The 21621-nt window shown below is 41.0% G+C and overlaps 1 protein-coding gene across 1 annotated transcript in view; it reads left to right on the plus strand.

The window, feature by feature from the left end:
• The window catches only part of FBXO15 (F-box protein 15), a 51683-nt gene extending 30322 nt beyond the window's left edge, over positions 1 to 21361 (plus strand). Inside the window, exons 6-10 of the mRNA XM_024212089.1 lie at positions 415 to 544; positions 1698 to 1780; positions 3626 to 3771; positions 13748 to 13872; positions 19674 to 21361. Of these exons, the coding sequence (XP_024067857.1) occupies positions 415 to 544; positions 1698 to 1780; positions 3626 to 3771; positions 13748 to 13872; positions 19674 to 19943 (754 nt within the window). The 3' untranslated portion in view covers positions 19944 to 21361. The remainder of the gene's footprint in view (positions 1 to 414; positions 545 to 1697; positions 1781 to 3625; positions 3772 to 13747; positions 13873 to 19673) is intronic.
• The last annotated feature ends 260 nt before the right edge of the window (positions 21362 to 21621 follow it).

Here is a 21621-nt window from a genome sequence, read left to right on the forward strand (position 1 = left end):
CTTGTTCCAAGAAAGCTTTACCTTCCTAAGTTGCCTGCTTCATGTTGATGAATATTTCATGATTCCCTTTGCTATGGAAGCATGTTCTTTATAATAATACATTTGTTAATAAAAGAACCCTCTGGGATTTAAGAAATTTAGTGAGCATATCAGTTCCTCTTGTTGAACTGTACAGTGGATATGTTATATCAGCCTGTGATAGATTTTGGTAGACACCCTTATTGGGGATTCTCTTCCCACTAGGCTTTGCAATCCTGCTGGTAAGCTGCTAGTTAGACTTTTTACTGCTTCTCATACTGCACAGTTTCAGAACAATTTGTTTTAGTGCCCAGGGAGAAAATGAAAAGTGGCTGAACTTTCATATTAATAATGGTGCACTCGTGTCTTTCTTTACTCTGCTATGACTCGTCAAAGACCTCGGCGACGTTCCTTAATTGCTGAGTTCAACCTTACTAACCTCACTAAAGTGACAACAATGATTGGCTCTGACAGCCTTGTGCAACTTTTCCGTTTGAACCCCGGACTCCTGGTGGGTCTCTGGAAGGTAAGATTACATTCAGCTACAGTATGTTGTTCATTACGGTAGACTGCAAGGCACAGCTTCCTCCATCTTTCGTTTTTTTTTTTCTTTTGTAAAGTTCAGACATATATATGCAGATAAAGAAGATGTGTGCAAATGACTTCCATAGTCTAATAGGAATCCATAGTCAAGGCTCCCTGTACTATTTATGCTTTAAAAATATAGATTTCTAATTATTTCAATGTGACATTCAGATGTGCATTGTACAGTTTATTTTTCTCTTCCAGTTTTTGATGTGCCAGGGATTTTTTTAATTTACATAGTGTCACAGTTCAAGGGCAAGCTGCACCTGTGATCTCTCCCCCAGACTTTCGGTTGGCACTCTTCCCACGAGACAGGCCCTGATCTGCACTTCTCCCAGAGTGCTACTCTGTGGTTCCCCCCACTTTAGACTGGATCACCAGGCTACACCACCACTTATTCTCACTGGACTGTCACAGTTACAGGGCACGAGGTGCCTTAGACCCCTTTATGGTCCTTTATGAGTGCTCTCCGCAGGTGACCGGCATCACTAATTTCATCCTTCTCTGGGTGGAATCCTGTGGTTCTACCACTATTAGACTGATACTGAGTAGCACCTTATGCCTCAGCTAGTCCCACTCACCATGGCCCTAGCTGTTTATTAAGTATCTAAATTTGCCTGATTAAGTTTGTTTGGGTATTTAGTAGCTCAGAAAAAGGTTTGGGTTGGTTTTTTTCCCTGTTTTTGCTCACCTTTTTAAGAGTGCTAATTATAAGGTATCAGAGTAGCAGCCGTGTTAGTCTGTATCCGCAAAAAGAACAGGAGTACTTGTGGCACCTTAGAGACTAACAAATTTATTAGAGCATAAGCTTTCGTGGGCTACAACCCACTTCTTCGAAAAATAAGATTAATGAATTGTTGCTGATACTGCAGAGAATCTTCCTATCTGGGTAGCTATCCAGTGGTGCTTTATGTATTCTTGTGCTGGGACAATGTAGCATTCTATGTGAATAGTGGCCCACATATAACTACTCTTAAAATTGTACTAATACTTTGTGGTAATCTTGCAGCAGCAAAAGAAGAAGCATTTATCTGTGGGCTTTAATGCACAATACTTCCAGGTGAGAAATGTATTCACTGTAATTAACTTTTCAGAAAGGAAATGGAATTGCTTTTGTTACGGCGAGTCTTCATCATCATCAACTTATTGAGAGAAGCACTTTGGGCTCTGCCACTATGTAAGTACTGGTTTCTCTTTGCCTGTGGATGGTAGGGATGATCTTTTAAATAAATCATTGAGTTTGAAAATTAAAATTGATTGGTGATAAAGAAAGTTCAGTAACAATCTTAATTCCCTCTAACCAAGAATAAGAACTCTGTTGTGCACTAGAGTTGCAACAACTGGTTTACCAAATGATGTGGAAGAGGCCTGTGTTTTCCATGCTAAAATGTACTGCGGTGAAGTAATACATTAAGAGACACTAAACTTAATTACACGTGTATCTGAAACCTTTCACTGTAGCTGAAAGAGATTAGAAATTTTTTTTTTCTTTCAGTTTATTTTAGTCACTTTCTCCTGATGTGTGACAGACCCACAGGGAAGAGGGACATTTTTAAAAAATAGGAAAATATCATTGTAAATCCAAAAAAAGTGACAGGGTGATTTAATTTAGAACCTGAATCTACTTTTAAATCTTATTGGAAAAGTTATTAGATTTCTAGTAGACAATGTCCTTTAAATAGGTATATATAACATTGTATATTAATGCAATATATTAATGCGTGAGCTTTTTCTCACACATGCCAAAATAATGGTTGCAATGATTACTATGTCAACGAGCCTCCATGAGCAGCTCTTTTTTCTTCTTCTTCATACCCTTTCCTTCTAGGCTGAAGGAGCATTTTTTCTGGCCTAAATATGCTCTCTTTCTCTCCCCCTCTCCCAACCCCCTTCATTGGGATTCTCTTCACACACAGAATATCTAATAACTTTCACTCCACGGGGACAGTCATTTATATGGGTAAAAATTTCCAATATGTTTAAGTGACTTAGTTTGTTAAGCGTAAGTGACTTAAGAGTCTGTCTCATTGACCTTCATTGGGACTTATGTCACTTAGGTGCTTCTGAAAATGTTACCCCACATCAGTGATTCAATACTCTGCTCCTTCCACTAGGGTTCAGGCACAGGGAGACTATTTCCCTGCCTGCTGTTAGAGCAGTGGTTCTCAACCCGTGGCACGCGGGCCACATGTGGCCCAATTAGAACACAGCTGTGGCCCAGGTCAGCTGTGTGCTAAAGACCACGGATGTGCCCCGGGTTCCAGGTTCCCAGCTGCCTGGGGAGAAGGGTCCGGGCTCCCCCTCCCCCTATTGCGAGGGGATCGGGCTCTGGGGCTCCCTGGTGGCCCCAGGGGGTCGTGGTGGCCTCTGGGGTCCGGGGCAGCCGGCTGGCCCCGCCAGTTCCTGGGTCCAGGGCAGCCGACCCACCCCACAGGGTCCGGGGTCTGGGGCAGCTGCCTGGTCCTGTGAGCTCTGGGGGCTGGGGCAGCCACGTGGCAGGGGACCAGGGTGGCCAGTTGGGGCAGCCGCGCGGCTGGGGGTTGGGGGATGGGGCAGCTGACCTGCCCTGAGTGGCGGGGGTCCCGGTGTTGGGGCAGCCGGCTGGCCTCGAGGTCCGGGGGCGGCAGCCCACACATATGCGCCCACAATGTGTAATATGTTGAGAACCACTGTGTTAGAAAAAAGCAGGTGGCCAGATGGGTGTTAGATTCAGAGTAATGCATACACCTGCATCTATTGAAGTTTTACATGTACACACTTTAGGTGTATTTAGTGGTAAATTTAGTTAGCTGCCTTTGACTAGTCTTTACTGCACATTAATAAACCTTATAATGAATATGGTAAACTATTGTGAAACTTAGAGCTTCAGAAATTTAAGTAGGAAAGTAGAACACCTTGACTGCTAATTGCATTTGCCCTTTTCCGAATCTTTTTAAAATACCTCCTCTGCTGAAACGACTCAGCATTTCTTGCCATGCTAAATTGTTTTTTCCCCACCTGATTTATCTTGATTTTATTTAAGACAATATATCCTGCCCCCTCATAAACCTATACTGGATGATGTTGACCCAGAATATGGACTGCATGGCTACCAACTACATATTGATATGCACAGCGGAGAACAAACTTACATGTGTGGTACATTTCGCAATCTGTTCTGCAGAAAAGGTAGAGTTAATGGAATTTAGATGTTCCTTTAAAAATAGTTCCTGGGTTCATTTCCTCCCATTTGTATTCAACTTCTTTCTGTTCAAGGTAGAAAATAGAATTGGCTTTTAGGATAAACTAATTTTTTCTTTCTTGAATTTTTTTTGTGGAATTCTTTTGATGGCTACTGCTGGCAAATTGACAGTCTAGATATTGTAATGTCTGTTGTTTCTTTAAAAAAAAATGCAGGCTTCTGGATTAAGAATAAAACTGTTCTCTACGTTTCAAGGCTGAAATTAGGATAAAGCATCTTGGTAACAAACAAAGCATTTCCAAAAACAGAATTAATTTTATAATGTATTAAACAAATGTAATAACCAAGACTTGATTTCAATGTGGTTTTATTTTTAATTTACTGCTCTTCTGCAATTACTTAAGTTTGCTTTGACTAGATGTGATTTTTAACAAAGCTTTATTGTTCAGATACAATGCAACTTAATAAGCATACTGTGATTCAGACCAAGTATAATTGTTTGGTCTACTTCTCTAGATTGAGATATATTATTGTTATGGCAATCAATACAAAGTTGTGAGAAATTGTGTAAGTGTTTGTAAATAATTTACAATAATATTTATTTACTTTATTTATTTCCTTGGGCTTAACAGTAAAGCATGCCCAGGCAGAAGCTCTGAGTGTCCTAATAATAATGAAACTTATAATAATAACAACCCAGCAGCATTAAATAATAATATACAAATAAATGCTGCCAGCTGGCAGCATTAAATAATTAAACTCAGATAACAATTTCCCCAGACAACAAATAAAATCAGAAAATCCTGTTTTCTCCCCCATCCTTCTCACCCCCCCCTCCAAGTCCCTCTCAAATTACATGATGAAAAATATGCATTCCTTTTTATGTTGGATGCAGGAGGTAAGGAAACTTTTTTTAAATTTTAAAAATCACACACACACACACACACACACACACACACACATATATAAAAATAGAGTGTGTGTGTGTGTGAGAGAGAGAGAGAACAAAATCTGTACCCTATGAACAGTTGTTTTTTAAAAAATGAGGTAAGCAATTATTACTGCTTCATATTATTTTTCCAATAAATGGCTAATGTTGATGCTTTGTTACCAAATTTTCCCGTTACTTTGGGGTACATTTATTAGAGTTACTCTTCTGGTGGCTGGTGTTCTGTAATTCTATCAATGTACTGCTTGTGTCACTTGTGTTCTCATACGGAGCTCTACTTCTCCCTTCTGCAAGTTCCCTCCCAGTGGAGCTATCCTCCAGGACCTAGGTTCCCCAGGGCTGGGTTCTTCCAGCTCCAGAATCAGACAGACAGACAGACACACACACACATTAAGAGAGCGCGTCTGAGAGGACCGGGTTAATTAGCACTCCCAAGCTGACCTCGTATATGTCCCTGGACTCAGTAGGCTGGGTCGAGCAGCACTTCCAAGCTGTCACCCTCATATGCCCCAGGTTCAGCATGTACCTATCCCCACTTTCACTTTACAATTGTTCTGATAGTAACCCACTTGATGAGGAAACCCCACAGGATTTTTGGGTGCTGCAGGGATCTTTAGCTTAGGTACGAGGAGCACTGCTGCAGAGCGAATGGGGAAGCCAAAAAACACCCATGGGGGGGAAGGGGAGGGAGAGAGAAGCAACTAGCTTAACCATGAAAGTTATTTATTGCCAGGTAATAATCATACAAGGGGAGCCAAACAAACAAAACAGTGATCATATTAAATCTAACTTAAATTTGATTATAAGTCAGGTTTAGAAAACTATAACTGATCACAAAAGTCAGGGTCAGAAGGCTATACCGAGAGAGAGAGAGAGAGAGATGGGTTCTCACCACTCCGGGAAGCTTGAATCAATTGGGGTTCCCAGGGTGGTGGTGGTAGCTGAGGGTCTGGGGTGGTGGAGACAGGCAGAGCCCCCAGCACGATCATTCAGGAGAAGATGAAGTCCCAATGGAACTGATGCAAATTTTGTATCCAGGCATCAGAGCACTTACTTGAGCGTGGGTAAGGGTTTTTGTAGGGAAAGAACAATGGTTCAAGGGAGAACACTAGATTTATTTTTGGGTAAACTGATGGCTCAAGGGAGTATACCAAAGTTGTTTTGTTCAAGCTAAACATTAGGAACTGCTCATTCCCGGCTATGAGTGGTGTTCCTTCGAGGGAGCTCACAATGCAATTAGGCAGCTTCAGTATATTGGATACAAATAAAGAATTTATTACTAGAATTGGTCTGATAACTACTGAGCTGGGTGTGTGAAGGCGTGGGTTCATTAACATCTGGATCAGAGATCCCCCAGAGTTCAGTGCGGTTCTTGTCTTAGAATCTTTGTTCTCTATTTTGTATGCTAATGGGGATGCCTCTCTGTCCCATCCTTGATGCAGATGAGGCTAGGGGAGTTTCCTTAATCCTTTCACCCTTCTCTGGAGGGGTTTAGGTGTGTCTTCCACTGCCTTTGCATTGCTTTTTGTAAGTCTTTCTTCTGATCGGCTTTGGTTCAAGCAGAGGCTCGGGGAGCGGAGGAAGGTCTTTTGTGAGTCAGAGAGGCTGGGTACTGCGCCCTGATTCTCCAAGAACACAGACCTGATAGGTAACAGCTTCTATTCAATGTAGTAGAAGCACTTTTTTTTTGGTGAAGACAGTAGAGAGCACTATTGGCTTCAGACTTAAAGTTTGTGCAGCTCTTAGAGCAGAGTTGGCCAAAAGTTATGAAATCTTAATTCAGCACGTGTATTTGGTAACCCCCAAGAATGCCATTTGAACTGAGAACAACAACATACAAAGCTTTATTTTGATGGCCCCTAATCCCTATTCAGGCAGCTGGCTGTGTACTATAACTTGATGGATTGTTTTATTGGAGGATAAAATAATCTACATTTTTGTTTCCATGGATATCCAGCTTTCTTTGAATTCTGGATAGTATTTACTTGTGGATTTCACATGTTCCTTTAACATACTCTCCTGTGCTATATGCTTTTTGCTTACTTGGCCCAGGACTCTTTAGCACTGCTCTCTGTTGATTCAGGTTGATATGTGTTTTGGTTTTATGTTTGTTTTTCTAACCCAAGAATCCTAACAGGGTGGTTCTATATGTTCCAGACCCTTTTCAGGTATATATTTTTAAATTAACCAAGTTCATTGTAAATAATTTTTACACCAGCTATTTGAAACACACTTGTGTGCAAATAGAGGATTGGTTTGCAAATTAAGCTGACAGACTCTGGCAGCAATAGCTAATCTTGCAAAGCTGAAATAAAGCATTAAAGAGAGCAGCTCTGTGCTAAAATCACATCTAGTTGTGTTTTTCAGCAGCAAGTAATCAAATGATGGTTTATTTTACAACAAAGGCTACTCTGGCTTGGTTGACTAATTAATGCATCATTTGTGTATATAGCAAAACAGTTCCCTTTGAATAACCCATCTGTAGCTGAAAAACCCCAGCCCAGTCTCTCGCTTCCCCAGTCATTGCACTAGCAGAGGTCACATTCAGAGTTTCAACTTCAGATATGCTGAGCAGTGCACTTGGCACCGAACCCCCTTTCTCCTAAAGAGTTACTTGTATGGCTGACATCAACCATATCCATCCCTTTGATTGGCAGTTCAGCTCTACTGCCCCTCCTCCTTCTGCTCCCTACCAGTGCTCTTTGCTTCACTCCCTTTCAACCCCTCAACTGCCTTGCCCAGATGTTGTGCAGATATCCTTCAGTCAGCTGCTATGGCCTCTGCGCCTCCTGTTTTCCTTATCTGGAAGGCAAAAAAACGTACACTTGTCTACATAGTACTTCTGCTTGTCCTGAGCTTCTGGGCAGTAAGAATTTTTCCAGTCTGTCTATATATCGAGGCTTGAAAAACCCACTCATTCTTCACCTAGAGCAAATGGAAATATTGCTTGCGCAAGTGTGGGTAGAGTTGGGTAGCCATTATTTCCTTCTGTTGGGAGGAGGAGGGAGCTACGGGACAAAGCAGAAGAAACAAAGTGAGGGGGGAGCTGCTGTATTCCTCATCGGAGGGGAATGAGGAGCAGATCATGAATTCTGTGAACTACAGGAGGGATGAGGATGCAATAAGCGGGTGGCCCAAAGGTTTTCTGCACACCTGGGAGGAGATGGGGAAGTAGCCCTGAAAAGGGTGGAGAGGAGGTTGCATAATTGTTTAGATTTGGACACATGGAATCCATTTCGAGGGGAGAGACAGAATTTTGATGTATTGGGAATGGGAATATGTCTGGATTTGGAGGTGTGCCTTTTCTGGTCAATGACAGCAGCATCAGCACAGGGATTTTCTAGCTTGGCTGTACACATCTAAAATGCTAACAGTTCTATAAATCTGTGTGTGTGTCTTGGGGTCTCCATAATGAAGGAAGAAGTGTAAAAGGTAGATCTGGATGATTAATGAATTGATTTATTCATGAATGATGAGTTCATTTTTTAAAAGCATAAATTCTCAGTGGCTTTTATTTGCATCAAATGATTCAACTGGTGTTAGTGAAAAGGTCAGAGAAATGTTCAGAGCTTTACAAAGTCCTGTAAATTAAAAAAAGAGCTGCCGAGTCCTTGGAATTTAAGTGCAGTGTCTGTAGCCAGAACTTCCCCCAGGAGGAGGGTAAAAGTTTGATATGTAAAAAGACATGCAGTAACCGAATACCACGATAAGGTATTTGGTTTAAATTTTTCTTCAATTGTTGGCTGGACCTCACTGTTCCAGGTGATGGGTGAAGTATTCCTTATGCAGCATTCTAGTGCAAAGATGCATTTATAGCCTCCAGGATAGTGTAAAGCTTAATTTTTCTCATGCATGCATGCACACTTAAGGAGTGTTTAAAGCATGAGATCTCCTTTTATCAGTTCTAGCTTAGAAAGTAGAGAAGTAGTTCCAAGAGAAAATGTATTACATGCAGAATAGCTTCCCCAAGTGGTCCATCAAGGATGTAGGGATTCCTTTTATTAATATCCTGTAATAACTTTGGTGTCCTGGATGTTCGTTCTTTATTGAGGGCATGGTTCTGTCAGTTGCTTTATTTTATTTCCATTAAAATGTGATTGATCCTGAGTGGGTTATGAGAGTAGAAATAGTCATTCCATTATAGAGTCTGACTTGTGGATAAGTGAATATCATTCCTTTGGGGAAAATGCTTATTAACCAATTTTGTCTTTTAAAGTCCCATTTGCAAAAGCTTAGCTTCAAATGGAAACTCTTAATGTTCTCTCTGTGCTAACGGTAGGTATTTATCCTGATCTAAACTCTGTTGTATTGGATTTATATTACCTAGGTTTGGAATTTGACCTCTTCACATATCCATTAGCCTTTCAGATCTAGAGAAACGAAGTAAAATCCTTAGATAAGTTACCTTCAGCCTGGCTTAATGTATGATGTTTTTAAAAAGCAGCAAAATTGTTAACCATAAATGAAAACTTTTTCATAGTATAACACATCATAGAAATGTCACGGCAGGCTGCAAAAGGGAGAGCAGATACTCCCAGGAATGGTGGGTAACACTGAAGTTAAACTCCCCACACTGGTTATCAAGAAGCCAAAAAAAAAAAAAAAAGAAATCACACATCCCCCTTTATTGCATTCCAGTTCTCTGGCTCCCAATCAGCACCTAGGTCCACTACAGTGAGAAGTTATTTAAAAAACTCTGCTCACCTATACCAAATGTTCTTCTGACCCCGAAGGGTCAGCCACATTACAAGGTCAGTATAGGTTTGGACCTTACCCAAAATACCACGCTGCTAGCCAATCCTTTAGCATCTAAAACTAAAGGTTTTTTAAAAAGAAAAAAGAAAGATCAAGAAGAGAGATGTTAAATGATAAAACAGTTACATACATACAAAGACTTCAGGTTCCTAGGAGTATTGGTGAGTTTGCTGGCTTGAAAGTCCCTCTGGAATACATCCACAGCTTGGATGGGTCATTCAGTCCTTTGTTCAGAGCTTCATTTTGTAGCAAAGGTTCCTCCAGAGGTAAGAAGTAGGATTGAAGACAAAATGGAGAAGATGCAGCTGCCTTTTGTAGTCTTTTGCCATGCGGCCTGTGCTTCCTTTTGTTTCAAACACAAACGGACCCGCACATGGCTTGAAATCCTTAGAGTTCTGTCCATAGGCATGCCCCTGCATGCCTTGTTGAGTCATAAGGTATATCTGCCTTCTCTCAATGAGTCTATTGTATAGCTGATGTTCCTTAATGGGCCATCAAGCAGGCTAGGCAGTGCTGATGCCATACTATCTGGGAGTGCCACCCAGAAGCATAGCACAAGTTTGCAATACAGACATACATACATACATATCTATAACTCATAATACAAAGGTGATACAAACACATAAATGAGATTATCACATCTGGCAAATGATAACATTTTTTGCAGATACCTCACACAGTATATCTGGCATAACTCATTACAATTTTACAATATTCATATTCATAATATTCTCAAGTGTCCCCCAGATTCCATGAGGCATCACATTATAGACCAAAATTTTCAAATGGTGCCTAAAGGTAAGCAGTTTAATTTTGTATTATTGCACATAGCTTTAGGCACCAAAGTTTAAAAATTTTGGCCATTGTACATAAGGAATTGGTATTTTATTTTGTTCTATAGTAGAACTAGAGTATAATTTGTTAAAAATTGTATGTAATAATACTTGGTCTCTTTAATTTAAACTGTTTTCACTTAAGGTTCGCAAAGCACTTTACAAGCATTTGTAAATGGGGGGAGAGAACTTCCCCTCTCTGTCTCTCACTGCTCTATTTCTGCATACCATATGCTTCTCACTGAGGATTTTGTTGGCATAAAGTTTTAGATGTGAGCCAGTACAAATGTGAATTTTGGTAGCTTGCCAGACAGTCATGCAGTACATTAAATCAGTTTGTTTTCAACTTTGTTGGGATATGGGTGGATGGAGAGAACAGCACTGTTTAAAAACAAATTTAACAATTTTATTAAAGCTAATGTTAAAAAATTATATAATACATAGGTTGAGAAAAGTGTATGTACATCTGGGTATAGTGCTTAGATTATCCACAAATACAAAGTTTGTTTTTAAAAGTCATATGATACACATAGTACATAATCAACAAAAACCCAAATTTAGGTGAATACATTTAAGAATACAGTTTAGATATTAGCATCCAAGTATTCAGGTACATCATTCATGAAAAGTTGTACAAAGATTTAGTTGTGGAAAGCAAAATATATCAATGAGTGAAGATTGTCCCTCAGTAATTGAGCATTTAGGATAGGTTGTCCATTTAGAAAATACAATCCATGAAGAAAGTATTTCAATTACTTTCCTGACTGCACTTCTCATTGGCACTCCAGCTTATCCCTCCTGGTTTTGCCGATGTCCGGTGATGTGCTCTATGTAGATGTCCCTCGACCACCCGATGGCGTCCAACACCATGAGTTGCCATATCAGCCGAGCGTAGCACTGAATGATTCCACATTCCCGCACCACTCACTCGTTACTGGGGTCCCATGCGCCCAGGGCTCTGATGATCTGAACTTGGTAACCCTAGCTCTCAAGGTTTCAGCCAGAGGGGTGTATTTCTCCACCTTTTGAACTCGGGCATCCTGGAAGGCCGGGGTCCTGTTCTCGAAGGGCACTGTGACGTCCATCATGATGATCTTCTTCCGGTCCTTGTTGGTGATGACGATGTCCGGTCGCAGTTGGCTGTCGGTTTCGGGGATGGTGGAGTTCACGGCAGTCTTCCCTATGGGTAGTGGGATGGCTCTGGCCAGACGATCTTGGATGGCATTGTGTCGCAGCTGCCAGGCTCTGGAATGAGGCTTGCAGATACACAAGACGTGGGGTAGTGTCTTGTTAGCATAGCCACACGTCCTACATCGCTTGTCCCGATTCCCTTAGCAGACAGCTCCGTTCAGCGGAATGCAGTTGATCCGGCCCCTGTGGATGAACCTCCAGTCAGCAAATCGGGTGAAACTGCCCCCGGGGAGGAAGTGGTTGCTGGCGTCCCACTTGCAGGTCACCTCAAACCCCTTGCCCTGGTCTGGCTTGCGCTTCAGGTTTTCCACATACTGGCAGCGCATGGCATCCTTCAGGGTTCTCTCCAGCATGGTTCTAGCTTTCAGAGTGAGGATTGTGTGGTCTGTGTTCTTCACCTGTGGCACCAGGACTCCCAGCTCCTGAGTACTATAGCAAATCCTTTCCCATCTGTGAAATCTTTGGTTGTCACTATACTGTGCACCACAGCCATTTGGAACTGCACTGTGACATTGAGGATAGAAGTCAGGAATGCTGGAACAGTTTTTATAGTGGGGGTGCTGAGAGCCATTGAACCAAATTGTAAACCCTGTATATAATGGAAACTACTTCAAGCCAGGGGGTGTGGCGGTACCCTCAGCACCCCTAATTCCAGCACCTATGATAGAAGTCAAATAATTTTGCTCCTAAACCTAAAGCAGACCCCTACCACCTGAGCTCATGCAAAATCTCTGTTACTCTCAGCATAGGGCCCATGCCAAAGTCAAGCAGTTCTTTTCATGTCCAGTAAAGAGTAGTGGTACACAGATGTGCTAGCCATTTCATTATTTTGTGGGTGAATTCCGCTACTACACCCAAACCATAGTGAGATTTTCCTTGCACTTCTGGCATTTGGGTAACATACTGTATATATAGTTCCACAGTTTGCTAAACTATTGGTGGAAATACTGTGAGTTAGATTCAGGCGTGTGTGGGTTTTGCAGGTAGGTATCGGAGCCCCAAAAAGTGTTCAGCTAGGTTATAGAGATGATATGGCTAGGATGGCTGCACTGCCTCAGCACTTCCCTGCTGTGTTTGTGAAAGGTGGTGTCCTGTGGAAACACTGGGGGAATTTAAACCTGTTCCCACTTTCCCTTCACTAGCAACAACCTGGTGTAGTGGAGTCAGGCCCATGCAGGGAGGATAATTTACACCACCTTTTGTGCCAGCACGAGTGACTCCAACCCTGTATTCGTCAGTAATTGAGATAATCTATGGAGGGCTAGACCTGATGTTTCCTTTTCCTTCATCAGTATGGTAAAGAACTCCAATGACACTCCCTCCTCCCTTCTTGCTCATGGTGATTTATCAGCCTTAGTATCTCTTCTTCAAGGGGACCTAGTTTTATGGTGTGTGTCCTATGAAGAAGTTCACTTATCTCATGAAGTGATAGTTTGTCCTTGTAAGATATCTATGGATTATTAAGATAAACACCATAATATAATCAGGCCTCAGAATTCGCCACTGAATATTCCATGTCCATTAGAAAGGAAACTTCCCATTTGGGGGAAAAATACCCAGGAATTCTTTCCCTCTTAGCAAAAAGGCGTACCAGATCCAATAAAAAGGCTATATTTAATTGTAAGTAATCAAAACAATATGTTTTAATGCTTGTACTAACCAATGAAAATGAATCTTTCTTTGGGGGAAAAACAGGACAAGCAAGAAACATAAATCTTTTATTTAAGTCAAGGTTTTCCACTTGCTGATATAAATAAATGCACCCTGGAATCGATATTGGTGCAGCATGATACCATGCATCAGACAAAGTGGACAAAAGAGTGATAATGAAGCACCACTAGTCTTCTCCTTCTCTGACGTTAAGCCTGATGTTTTTGTTATATTCGAAGGGATTGAAACATTTAATTTGGGACTCTTTATTTGCATTCTTTTTAACTCTACTTGGTTGGCCTCAGATTTCTGTATTTGAATAAAATGAAAATCCCAACTCCACCCCATCTTTTGTCACCTCAGAAAATAAACTAATCCTTTGCATCTTTGAGACATGCTGGCTTGAATTTTTCAGCTGGTTGGGTATGAAGAATTATTGGCTCTTGAGGAAAGTATCCTATTAATGTGCAGGAGGTGAATAGAGAGTTTAGAGAAAGGAAATGTAGAGGTAAGAACATTCCCTGAGTGGCTGACCTAGTTTGATTTGTTGTGCTGTAACTATGCATGTATTGTTACTCTTTTCAGATTACATTCGAAATGGATACTTGAGGCTTACAGTTATAAGTTTAAAAAATAATTCACAACATTTACCTCTTGCTGGGAAAGTTGGCTTCTTCTGGAGAACTGATGTGTTTGAAGGCAATGTACAGGTAAATCACTAATGTTTTGTTTCTGGAAATACTTATTTAAAAAAAAAGTGACATATGCATGCTAATTATGTTACAAAGTTGTTTTGGGTAGTTTAACTTGTAAAAATCTCATAAAATCCAGATGTTATGGAGGTTGTGAAGCTAATGCTGTTCTTGAGAAATGCCTGCCTAGGACTCTGTTGTATTAAATTCCTAAAAGAGAGCTGTCCAAAAACTACAAACATGCATATTTTTAATAAGGAGATTGAAGTAATATACTGCAACAGTGTTTAAAAATACATTTTTAACATACTTAACTTTTGTAGATTGGAAACCTTTAAATGAGTACACATTTGAAGTAATCTGTGCACCAGTCTTTCAAACAGTCCTAAAAATGAATATATACTAAAGAGTTTATGCTTGAATTTGACATTTTGATAATATTATTTTGACATAAACAAATACAATTAATAGGAGTTGCGATTTTGCAGTTAGGCAGGCTGAGCAGAAAGATGTACTGTACGATGAGTGAGTTAATATTTGGTTCCCACATGTTAAACTACCTGCATTGTGCTTTACAGTGTTAATCAGTTGTTCTGGGCAACAGTGAGTGTAAAATTCAGCTTAATTTTTAGTGATTTACTGCAGCTGCTGTTGGCAATACCCACTACAGTTAAGATTGAATTATAACTTCCATTGAGTCCTCACTCTTCAATTGTTTATAACATTCTCAAATTCCTTTCTGACTGAAATTTCTTACGCCTGGTCTTTGCCCAGATGTAGGGTTGCCAACTTTCTAATTGCACAAAACCAAACACCCTTGTCCCGCCCTCTTCCTTGTCCCATACCCAAGGCCATGCCCCTTCTCTGAGGCCCCCCTCCCACCACCACCACTCACTCCAGCCGCCCTCCCTATGTCGCTCGCTCTCCCCCACCCTCACTCATTTTCACTGGGCTGGGGCAGGGGGTTGGGGTGCGGGCTCCCAGATGGGGCCAGAAATGAGGGGTTCAGGGTGTGGGAGGGGGCTCCAGGCTGGGGCAGGGGGTTGGGGTATGAGAGGGGGTGATTACTCCGGCTCGGGGTGCAGACTCTGGGGTGGGGCTGGGGATGATGGGTTTGGAGTGCAGGAGTGTGCTCAGGGCTGGGGCAGGGGCGGGGATGCAGGCTCCGGCTGGGGGTGTGGACTCTGGACCAATGATGAGGAGTTTAGGGTGCAGGAGGGGGCTCTGGGCTGGAGCTGAGGGGTTTGGAGTGTGGGAGGGGGCTCAGGGCTGGGGTAGGGGATTGGGGTGCAGGCTCCGGGAGGAAGTTTGGGTGCGGGAGGGGGCTCAAGGCTGGGGTAAGGGTGCGGGAGGGGGTTTGGGCTCTGGGAGGGAGTTTGGGTGAGGGAGGGGGTTCTGACCTCGGGTAGGAGGTTGGGGTGCAGGCTCTGGCTGGGCAGCCCTTACCTCTGGTGGCTCCCAGTCAGCAGCGCAGCAGAGCTAAGGCAGGCTCCCTGCCTGCCCAGGCTCCATGCTGTTCCTGGAAGTGGCCGGCATGTCTGGCTCCTAGGAGGAGAGGCCAGAGGGCTCTGCCCGTTGTGTGCTGCGTGCTGCCCAGGCCCGCAGGCGCTGCCCTTGCAGCTCCCAGTGGCCACGGTTCCCAGCCAATGTGAGCTGCAGAGCCGGTGCTTGAGGTGAGGGCAGCACATGGAGCTTCTCTGGCCTCTCTTCCACCTAGGGGGCGCAGGGACATGTCACCCGCTTTTGGGAGCTGTGCGGAGCCAGGGCAGGCAGAGAGTCTGCCTTAGCCCTGCTGCTCCGCCGACCGGACTTTTAACAGCTTGGTCAGCTGTGCTGTCCAGAGCCGCCGGGGTCCCTTTTTGACTGGGCATTCTGGTCGAAAACCGGATGCCTGGCAACCCTAAAGAGAGGTGAGATTTCTTCTTCTAGTACAGGGGTAGGCAACCTATGGCATGTGTGCCGAAGGCGGCATGTAAGCTGATTTTCAGTGGCACTCAAACTGCCCGGGTCATGGCCACTGGTCCAGGGGGCTCTGCATTTTAATTTAATTTTAAATGAAGCTTCTTAGGGTTTTTAAAATGTTTATTTACTTTACATACAACAATAGTTTAGTTATATATTATAGACTTATAGAAAGAGACCTTCTAAAAACATTAAAATGTATTACTGGCACGCGAAACCTTAAATTAGAGTGAATAAATGAAGACTCGGCACACCACTTCTGAAAGGTTGCTGACCCCTGTTCTAGTATCTGCAAGATCAGCTGAGCTTTTTTTTTTTTTTTTTTTTTAAGTTTTGTATATATGAAAAATACACTTTTCCCATTTGTATCAATCAATCAGAAATGTTGTGGTTAGAAAACTGAAAATAGCTGAATCTAGAAATAGCCATATTTGAAAGTTCGAGAGCTATGATTATTTTAAGTCGGAAATGTTATGCAGAGTAGATTACTTTTAAACTTCTTTGAGGCTTTTTAAAAGTTTGTGTTGGCTCTTGAGTTTATACCCTGTTTATGTAGAATTCCTAAGCATGTGTATAAGTCCCATTAACTTCATGGAATTATTCATGTGCTTAAGGTCAATGGGACGAAAGCACATGCTTACGTGATTTACTGAATCAGGGCAAAAAGGTCTTGATGGAAGATGATCTTAGGAGGTCTTGCTTAAAAAGGTACTGGGTTCAGGAAGTGTCAAGCTAAAGACCATAAAACTATGGAACTTACACCTAACTGGCATTCTGTTATCCTTTCTTTTTTAAAAAATGTATTTCATGCAAACAATTATTAATGTAACATCAAAGGATGAGAAATTAAGCTCTCAAAAGAAATAGAGAACTAAGGGTGAAACCATCTGAACTCTGCCTCATTGTACCTATGATGTAAAAGGTTTATTTTCACATCTTCACATACGTTTATTTTTTACAAATACACCTATACCCCGATATAACGCTGTCCTCGGGAGCCAAAAAATCGTACCACGTTATAGGTGAAACCGTGTTATATCGAACTTGCTTTGATCTGCCGCAGCATGCAACCCCGCCCCCCCCGGAGTGCTGCTTTACCGCGTTATATCCGAATTCGCGTTATATCGGGTCGCGTTATATCGGGGTAGAGGTGTCAACTGGTATCAACTGATGTTTTTTATATATACAATGTTACAGGAAAAAGTGGTGCTGTGGGTGATTTTCTTCAACCTTCACATGTTTTGATGATTTCATTGATATTTAAGATATAAGCTAAATTTATTTCTATCTCCAGCAATTGGGTCGATGTGCATAAATTTTGATTGGAAAATAATGAGATGTTATGCACACAGTGCAAAAGCAGTCCAGCCATTTTTACTGAAACATAAAAAGAATCTCCATTTGCAACTTAGACATCCATTTAGAAAAATTATCTCTGCTCTTCAAGTAGTAATTATGGAAGCCCTAATATTTGGAGGGTGGGGCAGGCAGACAGACATCAAAGTCTAGGCTGTTCAGATTTGAACTTTCATAGCAGGCCTATGTTATGCAAGAGGTCAGACAAGAAGATAACACCCTTAAAATCTATGACCCTTGAATTTACGGAACTGGTTTTCTTCAAACTTGGCTTGTATTTTAAGTGTCATCAAGATCTACAAAGAAAGCTAATTCTGAAGATTGTATGTACTGTATTATAACATCTTGGATGTAAGGTTCTATAATTTAGTCTCCTCTGTACTATATATTATATGATAAAATAATATGATATGAAGAGAGACCATATTTTAAGGCATACTCATAAGGGACATAGTTAAGATTGAGTTTACATCTCTGATCTGCATTTCCTGACTTCTGAATGCTTTATTTCTCCACCTTAACATTTCATTAACTCTTGGATTGTTTTATGATATGGGATATCATATTTGCAGGTTAAGTGACAATACAAAGTTAATGTATTTCAAAAGACATCAGTGTTATGTTATACACAGATGTTTGATTTAAAGAATAAATAATCTTGAGATAAGGAGTGCCTAATGTGTCATGATATATCAGTAAAATAGTACATCCTAAATCCGGACTAATTTGAAGGTAGTATTAATCTCTTTGTATCTAAATGTAACATCACTGTAATTGAACAACAAAATCAGTAATGAAAGACAAGGATTTTGTCACTAAGAAGGGTTAAAAATCAAGGGCATGAGAAAGGAAAATTTGCTGACTTCCCTCATGACATCTTCCCAGGGTTGTGAGTTCAATCCTTGAGGGGGCCACTTAGGGATCTGGGGCAAAATCAGTACTTGGTTCAGCTAGTGAAGGCAGGGGGCTGGACTTGATGACCTTTTTAGGGGGGAGGGATAGCTCAGTGGTTTGAGCATTGGCCTGCTAACCCCAGGGTTGTGAGTTCAATCCTTGAGGGGGCCACTTGGGGAATCTGGGGCAAAATCAGTACTTGGTCACTGATAGTGAAGGCAGGGGGCTGGACTCAATGACCTTTCAAGGTCCCTTCCAGTTCTAGGAGATAGGCTATCTCCATTAATTTAAGGGAGGGGGTGATAGCTCAGTGGTTTGAGCATTGGCCTGCTAAACCCAGGGTTGTGAGTTCAATCCTTGAGGGGGCCACTTAGGGATCTCAGGCAAAAATCAGTACTTGGTCCTGCTAGTGAAGGCAGGGGGCTGGACTCGATGACCTTTCAGGGTCCCTTCCAGTTCTATGAGGTAGGTGTATATCTTGTATGTGAAACGTTGCGCTGACTTGATTATACTATGAATAAACAAGTGTGAACCAGATATTTCTCTTATATTTTGAAAAATCGCCTTTTTAATTGCTTTGTTTTTTACTTTATACGTTTGGCTGAGAAACATCAGATAGTTTGTCTACACAACATAATTAATATGGTGTGACCCATAAAAGTGAAAATGTATATCCTCGTTCAGAGTCCAGGAGTAGTTTTAACAATTCTGAACTCATTGCCGATTGGCAATGACACATCACCTGCTGTGTATGTCTGCTAAGTATTTGTATACCTTGAAGAATGATAATGTACAAGCCTGTAAATACTTCTTGCATCAAAACACCCAAGAATTCTATATGTTGACTGATGTAAACCTTGATATTTTATAGTCTTGTGTAATATTTTCATACATTGTTTTAAAGAATCATTTTTAAGTATTTTATTTAATTTTAGTATATATTTTAAAAGGAAGATTAAAATATCGAATTTGTCCCTTTGGGAATCAAAGACCTCTACAGCCTCTGCCCATTCCTAGAAGGTTAAGCAGGGGGATGTCTTGCAGTATTTTTAGTTTAAAGGCTGATCTCTGTTTTGTGCACGTCTCTATTTATTTTTCTACAATCATGGAACTCTTTGTACCTGTTTTGGGATATTGCCTGGTCCATGGAAGTCCTGGGCCAAAGATTAAACTCCACATGTTTGCTCATAATGGTGGACATCTTACTATTTTAACTAATAGCACACTAATTGTGCTTATTTATAGATATAGTTTTAAATATTTTAAAAAATGTTTAAAACATTGCTTATGGTATTGGCTGGTATCACCATGTGCTTGGTGGGAGGCTACCAATGGCATGCGTAGACTATAATCCTATTGGTTGGAAACCTTTTCAGTTAAATAGATTGCAGTCCTTTTACAGTGGCCGTTGAAGTGCTGTGAATTTTACTTTGACTATCTACCTATGTGCCAAATCTTGCAGTCTGTACAGCCCTAAATCAGGGAGAATTCCCCCTAACATCAGTGGTAATTCTGCCTAACTGTGCAAGGACTATGAGATGTAGCCCTATGGTAATTATGATATATGTTGCACATAGAAAGATAATGTTTTTTCCTTATGTTTTTAGAACTGTTACGTGATGGATGTGACCCTCTTGGATGAAACCGAAAAACCCTTCTGGTGTTTCAGTGCCCCAGTCTACATGAAACTTTCTTCCAAGGCATCCTGCCTTTATGACTATATGGGCCACAACTATGACTTAAACTATGTGGATTCAGAGGGTAAAGTCCACGTTGAGCTGGTTTGGATAGAAGAAACCAAGGAATACTATATAGTCAATCTGGTTCTTTATCTAAGCACTGAAAAAGTTAACCGCTGGTTTGGAACAAAATACTGATTCTAATAATTTGAGCAGTTACTTTCCCTGCTGGTATTTAGTTGATTTTTTGGGAGGGGGCGGGTATTAAGGTTGAAATGAACCCCACAATCCAGGTACTACGAGTTGTTTTGTGCTTTATTTACTGAAAACTCTGAAGTGTAGTCACTTATTTATTTTTATTATTGTTTTCACTTTTGTTATTGGGTAGAGAAGTTTAAACATAAAAAGTAATAGCTTTCCTGTGAAGCACCATGATGTGTGCTAGTCTCTGTTGCAAGTACTGGGCATGATAAGGGTAAAAAGATCAGTGTCACTCAATGCAATCTTATCTGGCATAGTCAGATATGTAATGCTGCTTCTGAAATAGCTATTGTAAATATGACTGTGTTCTCTCTCCATATTTGTATGTTCTATACTGTTTCTAAGAACTTAAAAACCACCTTGAAAAACTCAACTCCATGAAGTCTGAAGTAACAAAACAGTGCCAGAGTGTTGTTGAGTGAGCCTCTAGATAATTGTCCTTTAGATAATGATGAGAAACTATTGCTAAATGACCAAACTTATGCAGAGGAGGTATTTTTAATCATAATTTATCATTTAAAATTCACTGTGGTAGGGGCTTTAAGAATTTAGGTTGAAAGGCACAGGGATGACCAATGTGGGGAAGAAGGCTTTTGCCAAGGGTAAGACTTCTATAGACCCTTTTCTTAAAAGTTGACAGTTAAAGCTGCTGTTGGGTCAGAGGGAAAAATGCAGTTGTTTTAATTTGGTTGCATGTATTGTGGTCCATGTCTGAAAACATTGAAGCCTTTAGTTAGGAACTGAAAGTGATATGTTGGCCCCTAAATAAGGGGTCTGATTTTTTTTCCCCAGAGGAGCTGAGCGTCATCAGCTCCTATTGACATAGTTAAGATTCAGTTACTTAAGTAGAAATGATGGATACCTAAAATATGACTTTTAGTATCTATCTGTAGGCACTTGTTTGAAAATTGTGTTTTATATGTTTCAGGCTACTTGGTTGTACCTTTTGGAGTCCAATCCTGTATGCTTTACTTGAAATCCGTTGGGAGTTTTGCCTTAGGGAGATATGTGGCACTGGCACAATTGTGTCTTTTTAGTAATGTGGATAACGTTCATGTGTAGTTTGTTACAAATAGATACATTTTGTGTTGTTTCTAAGTGCTTCCTATTACAGATAAGGTTGTCCGACCATAATTACTTATTTGTTGTCTTCTGTGACTTGTTTTTAAATGTGGCAAATTGTGATTTGCTTTAATATGTGTTTATTTGTCTCCTGTCTCTATATTAACTTGCATATATGAGCCAAATATTTAAACAATCGCTGAGTTTAAGTATTTGTCCTTTGTACTACAGATATAGTGATTCTTTTTGTTAATTTAATTTTTAAACTTGTTTACTGTTTTCTTTGAATTCAAAGGTACTAAGTAAAGAAAATAGAAAAGCTGGTCTGGTTCAGCAATATGTTTACAGTTTGACGTCTGTGTAACCTCGCCTAATCAAGAAACAAAATGTCTGCACATTTTTAGTGGCCAGTAAACATTATTTCTGCTTCTCTGCTTCAGACCCTGCCACGTCCTTATTCTCCTTCCCCCTCCCCATCCCACTCCCCTGCCATTGCCCTTCCTGGCTATTTTATAATGATGGGCAGGGGCGTGCGCAAGGGGTGCAAGCAGGA

The sequence above is a fragment of the Terrapene carolina genome, unplaced genomic scaffold, assembly GCF_002925995.2.
Source record: "Terrapene carolina triunguis isolate 2854851 unplaced genomic scaffold, T_m_triunguis-2.0 Scaffold58, whole genome shotgun sequence".
Taxonomy (NCBI): Eukaryota; Metazoa; Chordata; order Testudines; family Emydidae; genus Terrapene; species Terrapene triunguis.